The 17,942-nt window shown below is 46.4% G+C and overlaps 1 protein-coding gene across 1 annotated transcript in view; it reads right to left on the bottom strand.

Annotated features, from left to right (window-relative positions):
• Positions 1-565: 565 nt before the first annotated feature.
• Positions 566-17,942, bottom strand: part of ZNF598 (zinc finger protein 598, E3 ubiquitin ligase) — a 232,932-nt gene continuing 215,555 nt past the window's right edge. The window contains exons 11-12 of the mRNA XM_085629387.1: positions 10,695-10,839; positions 566-1,584 (exon numbers count right to left, since the gene is read on the bottom strand). Of these exons, the coding sequence (XP_085485513.1) occupies positions 1,234-1,584; positions 10,695-10,839 (496 nt within the window). The 3' untranslated portion in view covers positions 566-1,233. The remainder of the gene's footprint in view (positions 1,585-10,694; positions 10,840-17,942) is intronic.

The raw sequence follows: 17,942 nt of genomic DNA on the forward strand, positions 1-17,942 counted from the left end.
GGTCTTCTTTGTGATATTTGAAATAAGTTGTCTGAGCCTTAAATGGCAGCGCTAGGAGGTTCACGGTATATAAAACTGTAAAAAAATACTGTCTGACCCTTTTGCGGACTGACATCCTGACTAACTTGGCGGACCCTTCATGTGACCTTTTATGGACTATCTAGAGGTTTTAGTCTTCTCAGGTTTGTTTTATTCAAATGGCATTTTATTGCAATGAAATATAGTAAAATGTACTTGATTTTATTTTATGCCTTTGCACTGTGACCTGTATTTTATTGTGAACTTATTATTTATCCTGTTCACTTTTATTGTTCCCTTGAACCAAATAAAGATGTATGACTGACTGAGTACTATATTTGTTGTCTATTAGAGCTTGTACTGTACCCTTCTAAGAAGACAATCCTTGTATTGTTTTGATTTTCTAACCTGAAAAATGCAAATATTATTCATACTGACCATTCATTGCAGCGTTCATCAATGAAAGATGAACTCTCCGAGGGGCTCATCTTCCACTTTGTTAACGCAGGCATGAGATTGAAATCGAAAACATTAAACAGACAAAGAGTGATGTTCAGCAAGATTTAATGTTTGGGTACACTTTGGGGGAGCCTGTGCTGGTTTAAACTGTGCCACCCTTGTGAACAGACCACGGCAGATCTTTTACATTAAATTACATGGTAATCAAATGTTCTATACAGAAAATAAATCGCAGAATACTTTACTCTACAAGCAGAGTGCAGGAAGAATTAGGCTAAGCAACAAAAAAGGTAAATTTTATTTTTGTGTTGCACTGTGACATCCTGTATTTCCGGGATGGTCACAGTTTATTGGTTTCAATATATCTGGACAAATTATTAAATCAGAAATATAATTTTAATTCCCTAGCTGCCAAATCTGACTCTTGCTTTAACACATCTCTGTGCCTCCATGAGGCAGTGTTTAATTAAGCATGGTGGCATAACAAGTATTTGTTATATCTTGTTGAGCACATGACAACCTTTACCCCACCTCTGCTTGGGGCTCTATCTTTCAAGGGTCAAGTAGCAGCCGCCCTCTTGGGTGCCCTTCCCTCCGATTATTGATAATTTCTGTGCACCTGGATTCAACATCTTACTAGAATCAAATACTGTTCCTCCTCTCCCCACCAGGCACCAATAGGTGCGTCTCTCCCTACGGCGCTAGCATGTGCCTGGAAACAAGTGCAAACATTAGTTTGGTGACCGCCTAGTGTGTTTAGCTGATGATCCTGCTGATTGCTTGCAAAGATGGAAAGTCATCGTCCTCAATGTGCAGGGTTTTGTGCGCTGCAGTGTCCTGCTGAGACAGTACTTGCTTGCAGGTGGGACAGGTGTAGCAGTCAAGTTGGTAAGAGTTGGAATTATTCTGCCACACATTCTTCTTATTCTTTTTCTGTTTGTTGGATCCTTGTTTTTCTTCGATGAGAAAGTCATGGTGGGCAGAGAGCAGCTCTTGTTGCTTGCCATTATCAGGAAGGAGTACCAACAACTCATTAAAGATTCTCATGAAATTTTCTCCTAATAGTTCACGGCAGCACTTATAATACTTTGGGGCATCAATCAGACCCTAACATAGGAGGAAGAAAAAAAAAAAAAGAGTTAGTTCCCCCACAGTTGCAATTGTTCTAAACCTCACAATTTGTACAGAGTAAAAACTAATTTAAGCCTTTGTTATCTGCCTGAGGGCAAAAATATTAACTTTTAAGCTCTAAATACAAACCGGCTGGTAGTTGTACTGGCATGTTCCTTGTACACAGACAATAGTATTGCAATTAGCCAAATTATACAGGATAACACATCCCCACTGGGATATTCTAAATTAAAATGTGATTACTTATTGAGAATTCTATATCCCTGTCCTTCAGTCCTTTATGCTTCCGCAAGCATATACAATTGTTAATATCTTACAGGATCCAGTAGTCGGGAAAGGCACAAATGTGTCTGTACAGTGCCTAGTTACCAGGACATATTCATACATAAACACCTGTCCGATATTTTTTTTCTCAAAGTATTTTATTAATTTTTACAAACAGGTACATTCGCATTTCCATTATGGGGTTCCAGCTAAATGTAGTTAGTGTTGCAGTAATTACAGGTACTGTGGTGTACATGTTCAGCTGAGCCCCTCTACGTTGACTTGCTGGAAAATTAGAGACAGGATAGTAAAAAGAGAGAAGATAGGAGAGCAAGAGTAGAGATAGGGTACAAGAAGTGTTCTATCGCTATGAGCCTAGTCTGGGTTTGTATTACTGTGTGAATTCCGATCCCCCCCGGGGATCTCAAGTGGGTTCACAGAGGTTCGTAGGAGTCCAGATACATGTCTAGTGACTTCCACATCCCCCTAGTGGCTGGTCTCCAGGGTGAGTTTTGCAGGGCAATGCTATCTGCGCCTCTGAGGTACGTCACCCAGTTGAACCAGCCTTTGTATGATGTCCTAGCAGTATCCTTCCAGTTGGACAGGACCAGTTTAACTGCCGCGGTCAGTAGGTGGTCTAATAGGTCCCTGTCCTGCTGTGCAGGGGGTCCTGTGGTCATGAATGTGGTGGTGAGGGAAGAGAATTCTGGAATTACTGTGCACCCCAGCGCCTTTTTTATGAAATCAAAGATTTTCTCCCATAACCTTTTACGTTTTGGGCAGTAGAATATGAGTTGTACTAGATCCCCCTTTTCGTTGCCGCAAATCCAGCATAGGTCGTTTTCTCTGAGACCTAGCGAGGCTAACCGAGCAGGGGTCCAGAAAGTCTTGTGGAGTAGCCAGAATTTTGTTTGTGAAAGTGCTGGGGAGATTTTGTTACATGAGGGGGAGGCCCAAAGCAGAGCTAGCTCCTGCTCATTGAGTGGGATATTGGCCCAGTAGTTAGTTGACTTCTCGTTAAGTTTGGTGGAGTTTGGGCGTAGAAGTTTGTAGAGGTTTGATACTTGATGACCTATTCTGTTGATTTTTGTCATATACTGCATGATTGACGGATTGGATGGAGATAGTTTGGCTTTTGTTAGGGCTGTTTTGATTTTTACGAAATTGTAGAACTCAATTGCTGGGAGTTTATGTCGATCTTTGTTGAAAGTGATGGGGTGGCCTTCTTCCTCTAGCTGGGCTGAGTAGGAGATGCCTTTCTCCATCCATGCGTCAAAGACTAGGCATTTCCCATTTTCTTGTCTATTTTGAGTAGGGCGATTTTTGTGTTTTTGAAGATTGGGCGGGAGGCGTGTGTGTGTTTGTTAGCTGTCAGCAGCACCAGTGGGTTGAGGTTGTGTAGTATGGCTCGCTCTACTAGTAGCCATACCGGCATGTACCCTTGTGGGGGTGACAACCAGCAGGCTCCTTGTTTTGCCAGGAATGCCGTTTGGTAGGTTCTAAAGTCTGCTAAGTTTAACCCTCCCAGTTTCTTGTCTAGCCTTAGTTTTTTTTATACTTATTCATGCTTTTTTTTTACCCCGCCAAAGGAAATTACTAATTAGGTTATCCACTTTGCGGTGGAAGGCATCTGTAAGTAGTAGAGGTAGCATGCTCACCAGGTAATTGATCATTGGGGTGATCATCATCCTGATCGTTTCTATTCTGCCCCACCATGTTATAAATTTGGGGGACCAGGAGTTTCTTTTTTTTTCTAACAATAGCTTCTCATTTTGGTTTAATGTGGCAATGAGGTCGTTACCAAAGTGGATCCCCAGATATTTGATGAACCCGGTTTGCCAGGTCAGGCCCGGCCCTCCCAGGGAGTCCCGTGTGGTGTGGATGTTGAGGGGTTTGCACTCTGATTTGTCCCTGTTGAGCTTATAACCTGAGTGTCCTGCGTATATCTCTATGGTTTCTATCAGGGCTGCAATAGAGGTCTTAGGCTGCTTTGTTACAATGAAAATGTCGTCCGCATAGGCGGCTAGTTTAATTTTCACGTCCTTTATGTTGATCCCCTTTATTTTGGTGTTGGTCTTGATATCACTAATCAGTGGCTCTAAAGCTAACAGAAAGAGTGAGGGAGACAGAGGGCAGCCCTGTCTGGTGCCGCGTTGCAGTGTGAGTGGTTCGGAGAGTGATCCATTAATGACAATGCGTGCTCTTGGGTCCCCATACAATGCCAACACCTTCCTTATGTACCCTTCCCCTAGGTTGAATGACTGCATGCATTGCTCGAGGAAGGCCCATGAGACTCTGTCGAAGGCCTTCTCGGCATCAAGGGCAATAGCCACCGCTGGGTCTGACAGTTTAGCGGTGTGTTCTAGAATGTGGCAGAGGAGTCTGGTGTTGTCGTTAGACATACTGGTGTTTAGGAAGCCTACTTATGAGTTGCTTATTAAACTGGGTAGGACGGGGGTTAGTCTTGTTGCCAGGACTTCTGCGTAAATTTTGCAGTCTACGTTGATTAAGGATATGGGCCTGTAATTCTTGGGTAGTAGTTCATCCTTGCCTTCCTTTGGTATAACTATGATGTTGGTCTCGGACATGGATTGTGAAACCAGCCCATTCTCCGCACAATGGTTGAACACCCTTTTTATGGTGGATTTCAGTTGATCAAGAAAGGACTTGTAAAAAAAATGGCTGTGTATCCATCCGGTCCCGGGTCTTTGTTGTCATTTCAATCTCGGGCGTGCTAATTTCTTGCCCTAGTCTCTGTGCTTCTACACTGGTTAGTCTGGCGAGGTCGAGTCTGTTGAGATATTTTGTGCATGCCTCCAGGTCTAAGGTCTGGTCGTTTTTGCAGAGTTCCTGGTAGAACTCTTGGAAGGTCGTTAAGATGTCCTTGAGTCTTGTATGGGTTTTGTTGTGCAAGTCCGTGATGGACGAGATGGAGAATTGGTTACGTTTGTGTTTTAAGTAAGAGGCTAGGATTTTCCCCGCTCTATTAGCCTCGCAAAGGTTTATGGCCTTGCATTTGTTGATCCACAGACTAGCCCTTTCGCTCAGGATTTTGTTAAATTTGTACTTCTTACTGGTTAGGTCACTTGGTGTTCTAGTATCGTGCGTGGTCCTGATGTGGGCAGCTTCTAGTTTTTTAATGTCTTGCTCAAGCTGGGCCAGGTGTAGGTTAGTGTTTTTGTTAATTTGGGATTTAATTTCGATTATTGTGCCTGTCGCCTTGAGTGCATCCCAAAGGGTAGTTGGGTTAGTCTCCGGTGTATCATTGTGTCTAAGGTATTCATTTATGGCCTCCTCGATCTTTTTTTTGTTTTCTGGGTCAGTCAAGACGTTGCTGTTAAAAAGCCATCTTCGGGGGATTTCTTCGTTGTGGCACCCGCTCAGCTTTAGGCTGATGCATGAGTGGTCTGACACTAGTCTCGGCGCTATGTCAATATGTTCTATCAGGTATGTGTGTTTGGGCTTGTGATTAATATGTAATCTATCCTGCTATATGAGTTGTGCGGATTGGAGTAGAAGGTGTAGTCTCTAGTGTCCGGGTTCTGGAGACGCCATGGGTCCTTGAGGTTGAGTTTGGCGCAGATTTGTTTTAGCGTGAAGTGTGCGTTTGTGTGATGAGTGTCAATTTGATTGTCTGTCCAGTATATGGTCTGAGAGGCATGTTGAAGTCCCCAGACACCACCGTAAGGTCGTCCTGTGGGAGGCTGTCCAGTTTATGTGATACACCCTCCCAGAATGCGGGGTCATCAGTGTAAGGGCCGTAAATGTTGGCGACATGTATGAGCTCCTCTCCCCTTCTCAAGTGTGTTAACAAGAGTCTTACTACCTCGTCGCGATATTGTGATTCTATTGTTAGGTTGGAGTTTCTAGATAACCGTGTAATTACCCCACGTTTCTTCCCTTCTGCCGGTGAGCACGCCATCTGTGAGATCCAGTTGGCTTTCACTAGTTTGACATCTTCCAGGGTCAATTTAGTTTCTTGTAACAGGACCACATCCCCCTTACGCTTAGCGAGTTAGTCGAGTATTTTTTTGCGCTTGACAGGGTGGTTGAGCCCCTTGACATTGAGGGATACTATCTTTAGATCAGACGCCAAGTTAAGCTTGTTGGTGGGGGCCATTATCTATGGTGGGTAATGTCTGGCAGTTCTAATTTGTGGCCCCAGCTCCCCTTTGAAGTGTTTCCTCCCCTCCCACTAGGCTCAGTTAACTGTTGCTGGTCGGGTGTCTGTTCCGTGCCTACCCCAGAGTTCGGTCTATCCCTACCGGGTGTTATATGGGTCAGAGTGCACCTTCTTGTAAGAGAATGTGAGAATAAGGAAGTGAAGGAAGAGTAGATGACAGTGAAAAGGAAAAAAGTAGTGCCCCTCCTCTCCCTCCCCCTTTTACATAAAAACATCGTATGCTGAACGTGCGACGACAAGGTTGCCGTTCCGTCTCCCTGGGAGTTGTTAGTTATTGTTCTGTGTTTTGCCGTACCCATCAGTGCGACTTTAAAGTCTCTTTTCAGTCTCTTTGCCGTGCAGAAGTCTGTGTTAGTTCCCCCTCCCCCTTCCCTCGCCCTCTTACGACTACCTGATAGCTTTGGTTAAAAAGAATATGCTGTCTTGGGCACAGTCCCGTTGAGGTAGTGTGGTGAGATCTCCAGCGAGGTAGTCGTCGTTGTAGTCGTGTTCCGTGGGTCTGGTGCATCTGCTCATGGTCACTTGTCGCTGGGCATGGGTTGGGGTTGTGAAAGAGCTCCCACTGCCAGTTGTTGGACTCCTAGCTTGAGGAGGATGTTAGTTTCTGGTCCGTCACGAGGTTAAGACCGTTGTGGCTGGGTTTCTTGGCCAACGGTGAGGTTTGCTGAGTATTTGTGCAGTGCGTACTCTTGTAGTTTCTTGAGGTAAATAGGTGGTTAGTGCATGTTGGTTAAGGACAAGTTAGTTTTTGAGGTAGCTGTGGTTACTTTAAAAGTACATTACGAGAGTCTTATCGGGTTTCGGCACGCTCACTTCACCCTCAGCCAAGTGCCTGCTTGGGATGTCTCCCTACCTTGTGCTGTTGGGCCATCCAGGTATCTGCCTAGTTCTCTTGGATCATGGAAGACATGAGAGCTTCCATTGTTGGAATTTTGCTGGTCCAATGAATGAGAACAGCATGTTTTTCTTCCTCAATTTGTCTCGTAGGGACAAAAAGCCCTTCCTAATGTCCACAGTGGGCTTGGAGTAGTCCTGCGTGAGGATTATCTTGTGGCCATTCCACGTAATCTGGTGGTTTTTCGTGCGAAGTTGAAAACTGCTTCTGTGTGCTGTGTTCTCAGCGGTTTGCATATTATTGGGCGAGACCCGCTCTTTTTTGTGGATCTGAAGGTAGGAACTCTGTATGCTCTATCCAGCTCGAAGGGGTGGTCGAGTTTGAGGTTAGTGATTTTTGGTAACATGTCCTCAAGGAAAGACAGGCATGGCCCGCTTTATCTTCTATTCCCTCCGGGACCCCTAGGACTCTTATATTCCCGCGTCTGTTTCTGTCTTCCAGCTCCACCGTTTGTTTCTGGAGTATTGCCGTACCTTTGGTTAAAACTTTTAGTTCCTTGTTTGCCAGCAGGTCCGCATCTTCAATGTCACTTATTCTCTGTTCCGCTGCGGATAGTCTGTTGTTGGTTGCATGCATGTCTGTCCTCACTGCCGCCAGCTCTAGCTGTATTGCGTCTGTGGTCTGTTTTGTGGACCTGGTCAGGTCATGAACATCCGCCAGCTTCTTGAGAATCATCTCTAGTGTGCTGCTGATGTCTGGTTTCTGCTTGATAGGCGAGTCTGTTAACGTGGGTTCAACGGAATTTTTTTTTTTAGTTGTTGCTGAAGTCTTGCCTCGCTCCCCGCCATGTTTGATAGTCCTCTCTTCTCCTGGTGAATGACAAATCTCCCTTTACTACTTGGGGGTGCGAACAGCGTTCTGTGATCCTGAGCTATCTTACCGTGTGTGATGTCACTGTTTGGACTCCACGGTTATTTAGTTTCCTGCTTCACTCAAATGACTCGCAGGGCTGGTTCTTCCAAGTCCCGGTTTGCTTCCTAGCCCGTCTTCTCCTTCCGATTCCTGGTCGTTGACCACCGACGCAGAGGTGGTTGGCTATCGAGGAGATCTTGGTGTTGGCCCTATTTGCTGGCATGGTTCTGTCTGATTCTATGTGCTTATTCTTACTGTAAAGAGGCTAGCACATTTCCTCCTTGAGCCTGGGCCTCGTTTAGACACCTTGCACTGTTTGTGAGGTCTGAGGTATGGTCTTGCTGTCCCCATGACTGCCCGCTGTTTTGGGCTTGTTTTAGAGTGCACTTGTGGCGTAAGTTTGGCGTTCACTCCTCTCTTGCACTGATCTCATGTCCGCATTCACCCTTCTGTCAGCGTTATGGCCATTCTGTTTCTCACTGCGTTGTGCATGCCTGAGGTTCATACTGAGTGTGTGTGCTTCATATGCTCAGTACTACACTCACCCTGCAGTCGGACTGTAGCCGTGTTCGACCACTGCCTGGGGAAGTGGCTTTGCCGCTCCTTAATTGCCCCTTCTGTATTTCCCTCGCAGGATGTCCCGGGGTTAATGGTTGTTTGCAGGGGGCTATGTTCGGGTAGTTGACCTGCCTCCCCAGGCTCTCCGCACACTGCTTTTAGCGGTGGAACTCCTTGAGCTGCGGCCTGTGTTCGGACCGCCGATCAGTTCGGTACGCGCCGCCCGCTGCTCTCAGGTTCTCCGATCTCCGTACTTCTCCGTTTACAGTCCACGATTTGGAGGGGACAGAGTGCAAAGCTCCACTATCCCAGAACACAGCCTTTCCCCCCTCCAAAGGTGATGGCAGCAACCCGGTCAGCTCGCTCCTCCCCTAAGATGGCGGCTTTGTTGCGTAGTGCGCTCCTGTTGTGTTTCGGTTTTGTGTTCCTACTACTCATTTCTAATATTTCAGCTTCAGCTGTTTAACCACAACATGTTTGTAACGGCCGTCTTAGTGCATTCTGCCTTGCTTTCTCCTGCTGATCATAATCCCCATCCGCTTAGTCCCATTAAGCTCCTGTCCGTTATCGCTGGATCAGTTACTGTGTGCATTGTTCCACCCCCACCGGATAATCATATTTCAGCCCGCTTGAGCTGGTGCGCTGTGGGGTGCTATTTGTCTTTGCACCTCATTGTCGGGCAGCCACAGCCCTCTCTCTCACACCGGTCTCAGAGGTGGCACTCGCTACCTCATACTGCTATGCTTCTAACCACTACGGTGGTGATGGTTTGGTGTTGCAACGAGGGGGTATGCTGGGGGAGGTGGAAACGCGCCGCTTTCCCTCCGTCCCGGTCTCACCGTGCTTGGTTTTACATACGGCTTCAATTTTCGGTTTCATGGCGCCATTTTGCACTCCGCCTCGGGAACCGGGAAACTCGGATAATTCACCCTTATTTTCGGTGGCGGGCTCCCGCTTTAGTTATCTTAGTCTCCCCCAGTCCTTCCGATGCTCCGAAATCTCATTTTTGTTCACTTTGTCCGACTTCAATTCTGGGGATCGCCGCGGTTTCTCCCAGGTACAACGGAGCGGCTGACTCAGGCAAGCTTCTCCATTGCAGTCCCTGGCTGTCCGATATTCAACAACTAACTACGGTGCTAGGAGTTTGGAGGTTTATGTCTTGTAAAGGTACAGGATAATGAACGCAAAAAACAAATTATCTAGTTTTCTTTAAAAGATTAGGAAACCATCCTTATAAAAAACAAACTCAAACCTTTCCAAGTCGAACAATATATCAACCCTGTTTGTAATGACACTGCAATCTTTGCCTCAGTGTGTCATAACATTTCCAGATATATGCCTAACTGGCGCCCCATAACCTATAGAAGCCTTCTTTTTAAAAGGATTCTCCATCTACGTTAGGCTCTTGGCACTACCGATATAAGTTTTTAAAACTCTGTGCATAATGCTGTAGTGACCACCCGTTGTACTAGCATCCTGCTCTATGATCCCTGTGGCACCTATCTGCTGGTGTAGCAATCATTATAAATAAATAACAAATATCAGTATTAATAGAAAAAACAATAGACTAAAAATAAAAAAAAGACAATCATGATATTGCAGAGGCAAAAAGGAAGAAACATATAGGCCTATATATAAATGTATGGTGCAGAAAAAATATTTTTATGCTCAAAGCAATAATTGAATAGGTTTAGTAATCAATGTAAGTACAATATTTATATTTAGTTAAAACAAATAGTCCAAAGACTAATAATTGAAAATATAACTTCTGTGAAACACGTTAAAGATTTTTTCGTGCCCCAAAGAATCACAAAGACTGCTTATTTAGGGTTAAAGAGTGATAAATACTTAATATAACAAACGTTTAGTCAAAAAAAAATTCTAAATTGTGGGAGGATGAAATTGGCTTATAAGATTCCAGCAGTCCTTATTTTCACAGAGCTATTCACCGGCTAACGCTAAAGTGAACACCAGGCACTGGTTTAACATAGGCAATGGCCACTAGGGTGTTTTGTTAAGCTTATTACACCAAGCATTTGAGAATAAAATATTGCACCCAAGACAGCAAGTTATAAAAGTATTTTGTAAAAAACACATACACAAGCAATGCGCCACACAGGGCACATTATTAAAACTAACTACAACATGCACTCTCCACCTTACACCACGCCTTTTACAACAGGTCCACACACACAAACAAGGATCTCACACCAGATAAATGCACATGCAAACGTGTAAAACACAAGACATACATAAAGTGTGCTTTCAGTATACAAATGTGGATAGCACATCACGTTAGCATATCTGCTAAAGCTTCTGTATCAACTGACCTACCTGTCTGAACTTTCCAGAGTGTGTTTTGAACTCATTGAATTTAGACTCATTGCTCTGAAGGTACTCCTTAATTGATTGAATCAGCTGAATGTTCCTCTGCTGGAAATGATCAGGAACAAGATAAGATCCTGTGGTAAAGAGTGGCCTGAAAGGTAATAAAGAAAATACATTTTATAGATTGGAACTGATCTCAAGTCTTGCAACACAACTGGATTATGGAGGCTATGCTCTAATGTCTGCACATCTGCCCCTAGTTTTCATTAGCTAGCGAGAAAAGGATAATGTTACTTACCCGGTAAGCATCTGTTCTTGGCCTGTAGAGCGGTAGATTCAAATGCTTTGCATACTCCTGCCATCTAGTGTTGGGTCCGGATGTTTGAAAGTTGTTTTTCTTTGAAGATGTCTTTCCAGTCACGAGGTAGGTGACTCTTCCTTTCGGTGATAGTGCGCATGGGCATCGACTCCATTGTTGGATTGTTTTCCCGTAGAGGGTGAGAATGGAGTTAGTAAGAGTAGAATAGAGATGTCCAGGAGTATGTATATAAAGTAAGAGAGAACTGCAACAGGTATAGGGACCTGGGAAGGCGGGTGGGCGCATGTGAATCTACAGCTCTGCATGACAAGAACAGATGCTTACTGGGTAAGCAACATTATCAGTTTGAGGCATGTGAGCTGTAGATCACATGCTTTGCAGCAGTATTTTCCCAAAGCGGTGGCTAACCTGTAGCTGTTGCAGTTGTCTGAAAGAGTATTCTAAGTACTGCATGGCCTACATTAGCTTGTTGCGTTGCTAACACATCTACACAATAGTGCTTGGTGAATGTGTGTGGTGTAGACCATGTTGCAGCCTTACAAATGTCAACTATGGGAATGTTTCCTAAGAAAGCCATAGTAGCCCCTATTTTGCAAGTGGAATGTGCTCTAGGGAGTATTGTTAAAGTTCTCTTTGCTTTTGCATAACAAGTCTGAATACATTTAACAATACAAATGGCAATAGCCGATTTGGAAATACGATTGCCCTTGTGAGGTGGAGCAAAAGCAACAAAAAGTTGATTAGTCTTACGGAATAGCTTTGTTCTTTCTGTGTAGTATAAGAGGGCTCTTCTGACATCTAAAGTGTGTAGAACTCGTTCTGCCACTGAATCCGGTTGAAGAAAGAACACGGGTAACAGAACGGATTGGTTGATATGAAAGGCAGAAGGAATATGCTACTTACCAGTATGCATCTGTTCTTGGCATGTAGAGCTGCAGATCTATACACTGTGCATAGATCGCCATCTGGTGTTGGGCCCGGATGTTTGCAGTTTGTTTTTCCTCTTGGAAAGTCTTTGGAAGTCACGAGTTCGGTGACTCCTCCCTTGGTTCGTATTGCGCATGGGCTTCGGCTCCAACCTCAGATTGTTTTTCGCCAGCAGGGAAAGATGGAGCGTAGTGGAAACAGTAAAGAAACCCATGTGTGTTGTATCTAAATAAGAGAAGACTGGAACGGATACAGGTAGCCGGGGAGGCGGGTGGGCGTGTATAGATCTGCAGCTCTACATGCCAAGAACAGATGCATACTGGTAAGTAGCATATTCCGTTCGAGGCATATGAGCTGCAGATTATACACTGTGCATAGATTATATAGCAGTACCCAACCCTAGTGGCGACCACCGGCATCCGTTGCAGTTGTTTGGAACAGTGTTTTTAGTACAGCCTGGCCCACACTAGCTTGTTGCTTGGTTTGCACATCGACACAGTAATGTTTTGTGAAAGTGTGCGGTGTTGACCATGTGGCTGCTTTACATATGTCATCTAGTGGTATATTTCCTAGAAAAGCCATAGAAGCCCCTATCTTTCTTGTAGAGTGGGCTTTAGGGGGAACTGATAGCGTTCGCTTTGCTTTGTGGTAGCAAATCTGTATGCATTTTACAATCCACCTAGCTATCCCTGATTTAGAAATTGGGTTGCCTTTATGTGGTGGAGAGAAGGAGACAAATAGCTGTTTGGTTTTCCTGAAAGGTTGTGTACGTTGGATGTAGTAAAGTAGAGCCCTTTTAACATCCAGTGTGTGTAACGCTCTTTCCGCAACGGTTTGAGGTTGTGAGAAAAAGACTGGTAATTCTACCGACTGGTTTAGATGGAATGGAGAAATGACTTTCTGTAGAAATTTTGGGTTGGTGCGGAGTACAACCTTGTTCTGATGCATTTGGAGAAAAGGTTCCTGTATAGTGAGTGCTTGTATTTCACTAACCCTTCTGAGGGATGTGATGGCCACTAGAAAAGCTGTTTTCCATGTGAGAAATTGGAGCTCACATTTATGTAATGGTTCGAAAGGGGGTCCCATTAACCGTGTGAGAACTATATTCAAATTCCAGACAGGTGAGTGTGGTACTCTGGGTGGAATTACTCTTTTGAGGCCTTCCATGAAGGCTTTGATGGCAGGCACTCTGAAAAGTGATAGGTGTTGCCTGTTCTGTAAGTAAGCAGCAATGGCAGCGAGGTGTAACCTAATGGAAGTATATGCTAGGTTACACCTTTGTAGGTGGAGTAAATAACATATGATGTGCTGTATGGACACATTTAAAGGATTGATTGAATTGTTGTGGCAGTAAACAACAAATCTTTTCCACTTTGCCGCATAGCATGCCCTAGTAGTAGGGCGTCTAGCTTCCCTGATAATATTCATGCAATCAGGGGGAAGGTTAAGGTATCCGAATTCTAGGACCTCAGGAGCCAGATCGCAAGGTTGAGCTGAGCTGGGTCCGGGTGCCTGATCCCTCCATGGTTCTGGGTTAGGAGGCATGGTGAGAGGTGTAGCTTTTGGTGTGGTACTACTGAGAGTTCCAGCAGTGTCGTGTACCACGGTTGTCTGGCCCATGTTGGAGCTACTAGGATCAGTGTTAGGGAATGCTGTTGTAGCGTTCGCACCACTAATGGAATTAGTGGGAGAGGTGGAAAAGCGTATGCAAATTGCCTTTGGACAATGGGTGTGGATATCTGGCGGCGAAGCTTGGGCATTTTTTGTTTTCGTGGGTGGCAAATAGGTCTATGTGTGGATGCCCCCATTTCTGAAAGAACGGGTGAAGAACTTGTGGGTGAAGTTCCCACTCGTTGATCTGCTGCGTCTGTCTGCTGAGCAGATCTGCCACGGTGTTTTGGACTCCTGGGAAGTGTGGGGCCAGGAGAAAGATTTTTTGTGGAATTGCCCATCTCCATATGCTCTGAGCTAACGGAGAGCTGTGGAGAGTGTGTGCCCCCTTGCTTTTGAATGTAGTACATGGCAGTCATGTTGTCTGTGTGAATGAGGACTGCCTTGCCTGAAATCTGCGTCTGGAAGGATTTTAGGGCGAGGAAGATTGCAAGTAACTCCAGATGGTTGATGTGGAGTAACTTCTGTTGTGGCATCCATGTGCCCTGTACTGTGAGATGTAACAGATGAGCTCCCCAGCCGGAGAGCGATGCGTCTGTTAGGATTATTTGTGGGACCGGGTCCAGGAACGGTCGACCTCTGGAAAGGTTTGTGGTGTTCCACCATACCAGAGAGCGATGGGTGCGACCGTCGACCAACACCAGATCTGCCAGTTGTCCCTGGGCCTGGTTCCACTGGCGCGCTAAGCACTCCTGGAGTGGACGCATTTGGAGTCTTGCATGGGGCACTATGAAGATGCAAGAGGCCATCATCCCTATCAGTTGCATTAACACTCTTGCTGGGAGAGAGTGTTGAGATATGAATTTTTGACGCAGAGCCTGTATCTTTGCTATCCTGGCAGGATTGGGATAGGCTATGGCTTTTGTGGTGTCTATGGTGGCACCTAGGTATTGTTTTGTGTGTGATGGTACCAGGTGGGATTTTTGATGGTTCACCGTGAAACCTAGCTGATGGAGTAGTTGGACTGTAGCGGCGGTGTGTTGCACACATTGATCGTAGGACGTGGCTTTTATTAGCCAGTCGTCCAGATACAGGAAGACGTGAATGTGCGGTCTTCTGAGGTGTGCAGTCACTACTGCTAGGCACTTGGTGAAAACCCTTGGTGCTGTTGTTAACCCGAACGGGAGCACCTTGAACTGGTAATGTTGCCCGTCCACCACAAATCTGAGGTTCTTTCTGTGAGACTGGTGTACTGGGATATGAAGGTATGCGTCTTTCAAGTCCAGAGTGGTGAGAAAATCGTTTTGGGAAAGAAGTGGGAGAACCTGTTGAAGGGTTACCATGTGAAAATGGTCCGAATGTATGTAAGTGTTTAGAGGTCTGAGATCTAGGATAGGTCGTAGAGTCTCGTCTGTCTTTGGAATCAGAAAGTACAGGGAGTAGACCCCTAAATTTTGCTGATTTATGGGGACCTGCTCTGTGGCTCCCTTTTGCAGGAGGGAGATCACCTCCTGTTTTAGCAGTGCAGTATGTTCTTGAGACATAGGGTGGTGCCTGGGTGGAATGTTTGGGGGGGCAGATGTTAGTTCTAAGCAATACCCTGACTGAATAATTTGTGTCACCCATCTGTCTGAGGTGATTGTCTCCCAGACGTGAAGGAAATGTTGTATTCTGCCCCCGACCGGAGTGGAATGGTCTAGAGGGAGTGGGGGAAAGTCATTGGGTAGTAGGTGTGGCAGAGCGGGCGGTATTTGTCTTGCCTCTGCCCTTGTTATTATTTCCCCTGTATCCGCCTCTTTGATAACCCTTTGTGAAGGTAGATTGAGGAGTGGATTTGTAGGACTTGGATGCAGTATCCGAGGAGTAGCCTCTGCCCGTGCCTCGAAAAGAAGAGCGGCGAAAGGAGCACCTAGGAGTGTGTGACTGTAGGGCTCCCATGGATTTCGCCGTGTCAGTATCTTTTTTCATCTTTTCGAGGGCTTCGTCAACTTTTGGGCCAAATAGATGATCTTGGTCGAATGGGTGATTTAATATAGAGGCTTGTACCTCAGGTTTAAAACCTGAAACTCTGAGCCAAGAATGGCGACGCAGAAGGACACTGGTGTTTATGGCCCTGGAGTCTGTATCTGCTGCATCTAGGGCACAGCGAATAGAGGTATTAGTTATTAGTTTTCCCTCTTGGATCAATTCATTGGCCCTGTTCTTATATTTTTCAGGGAGATGGTGCATGATGGTCTCTAAATCATCATAATGTGCCCTGTCGTATCTGGCCAATAGCGCTTGCGTGTTGGCGATACGCCATATGTTGGCGGCTTGTGACGCAGTGCACTTCCCTGACGCGTCTAGGAGCTTGGACTCTGTCAGGTGGTGGTGCTTCGCCTGACGCCTGAGAATTGGAGCGTTTCCTAGCTGTAGATACCACTAGGGAATCCAAAGGTGCAGGGCCTTTAACCCCTTCAGTGCCACGCCCTTTCCCCCTCCTGTGCCGGGCGTTGCACTAGTGGGTGGGGTTCATGACGAGATAGTCTCGTCATGGGCACAGCGCAACCGTGCTCCATGATGAGACTATCTCGTCATGGGCACTGAAGAGGTTAATATATGAAGGGTCTGTGGGGGCGGCTTTGTATTTCTTCTCTATACGGGGGTTTAGGACCCTGGCCCTGACTGGGTCTTTAAAGACCTCCGGTGCATGTTTAATCACCCCTTTTAACATAGGTAGGATGGCAGTAGATCTATGTGCGTCGTCAAAGGTGTCTAGGAGAAAATCCTCCTCTACTGGGTCAGTGTGTAACTCCACCCCGTGGTAGTGTGCCGCCCTTTGTAATAGGTGGTGAAAACCCAAGGAATCTTCAGGTGGGGATGGCCTAGATGGGTAAAGGTCATGCTGTGGGACATCTGGGATGTCCGGATTATTATAGTCGTCCCATGGGTCTGGAGATCCAGTAGGGGTGGGATCCTGTGGCACATCTGCTGGATCATAAAATGGGTCTCCTAAGTCGTCTGGGACAGGAGACAAGGTTGGGGAACGATGAGGCGGGGGTGGAGAGGGTAGAGGTGGGGAGGGTGGAGGAGGTGGAAGAGGAGGGGAAGGCACTCTGAAAGGAGAGGTAGCAGTGTCTTTCCCCTTTGGAGGTGGAGGTGGTTTGTCCAAGTGTCTCTTTTTTGTAGACAATGTCAAATGTCCAGTTTTTGGTGAGAGTCTTTTGGAGAGAATCCGGTGTAAAAAGTGCTTGCGACACTGGTTGCTCGGTCGGCGCCGAAGTTTTCGGTGCGACGGCTTTTTAGGCTTGTCCAAGCCGTGCTTCTTTGGGACCTCCGATTTTTTGGTCGGCGCCGAAGGCGGCTTCGGCACGGGAGTGTCGGTGCCGAGGGCCTTGTGATGTTTGGTCGGCACCGGCAGGGCAGGTTTCGACACCGAAGGCTTTGGTACTGGGTTCGGTGTGGAGATGGAGGCCGATCTTTTCTTCGGTGCTGAAGGGTGTTTTTCGGCACCGATAGTAGGTTGGCTCGAGCCCGAGCTGCCGGAAGGCTTAATAGGCTTCTTTACCGGGCCCGAAGGTGGGGTGTGAGAAGCAGTATCCTTGGTCTTACCTAGGCCCGAAGGCGAAGGTGTGACCGAAGCCTTTGTGGGTATCGGCGTGGGTGTGGGCGGGGGTATTGTACTCACGACCCTCTGCGCCGGGGTGATGTCCTCCACATCGGAGTCGTCGGCCTCGGAACCACTGACGAGGTCGTCGTCCTCTTCCTCGATGTTCTGCTGTCCCGGAGCTTCGACGTCGTCCCCGAAGATGTTGACTGGAGCGGAGGTCGAGGAGTGCGCCATTTTGCGTCTAGCCCGTCGATCTCGAATAGTCTTTTTAGAGCGAAAAGACTTGCAGGCGGGACAGTCTCGAGCCTCGTGTTCAGGGGAGAGGCAGAGGTTGCACACCTCGTGGAGATCGGTGTGGGGAAACTTGGACCCACATCGAGGGCACTTCTTGAAAGGAGTTCTTTCCATCAGCCGAGACCGGAGTCAGAATAGGCCCGAAGGCCGCCGTCGACGACCGGAATCGAAGAAGTGCCGAAGAGAAGGTGATGAAGATGATTTATTATCTGAAGGATCTCGATGAGCGAGGATTTTGCGTCGATCGTTGAACTGGAAAGTTCGGAACCGGAGCGCGAAGTATTACATCCGAGCCCGATGGCAGAAAAAAACAATCTGAGGATGGAGCCGAAGCCCATGCGCAATACGAACCAAGGGAGGAGTCACCGAACTCTTGACTTCCAAAGACTTTTCAAGAGGAAAAACAAACTGCAAACATCGGGCCCAACACCAGATGGCGATCTATGCACAGTGTATAATCTGCAGCTCATATGCCTCGACCACTACTTTAGGTAGAAATTTAGGGTTGGTACTA

The sequence above is a fragment of the Triturus cristatus genome, chromosome 10, assembly GCF_964204655.1.
Source record: "Triturus cristatus chromosome 10, aTriCri1.1, whole genome shotgun sequence".
Lineage (NCBI taxonomy): Eukaryota > Metazoa > Chordata > Amphibia > Caudata > Salamandridae > Triturus > Triturus cristatus.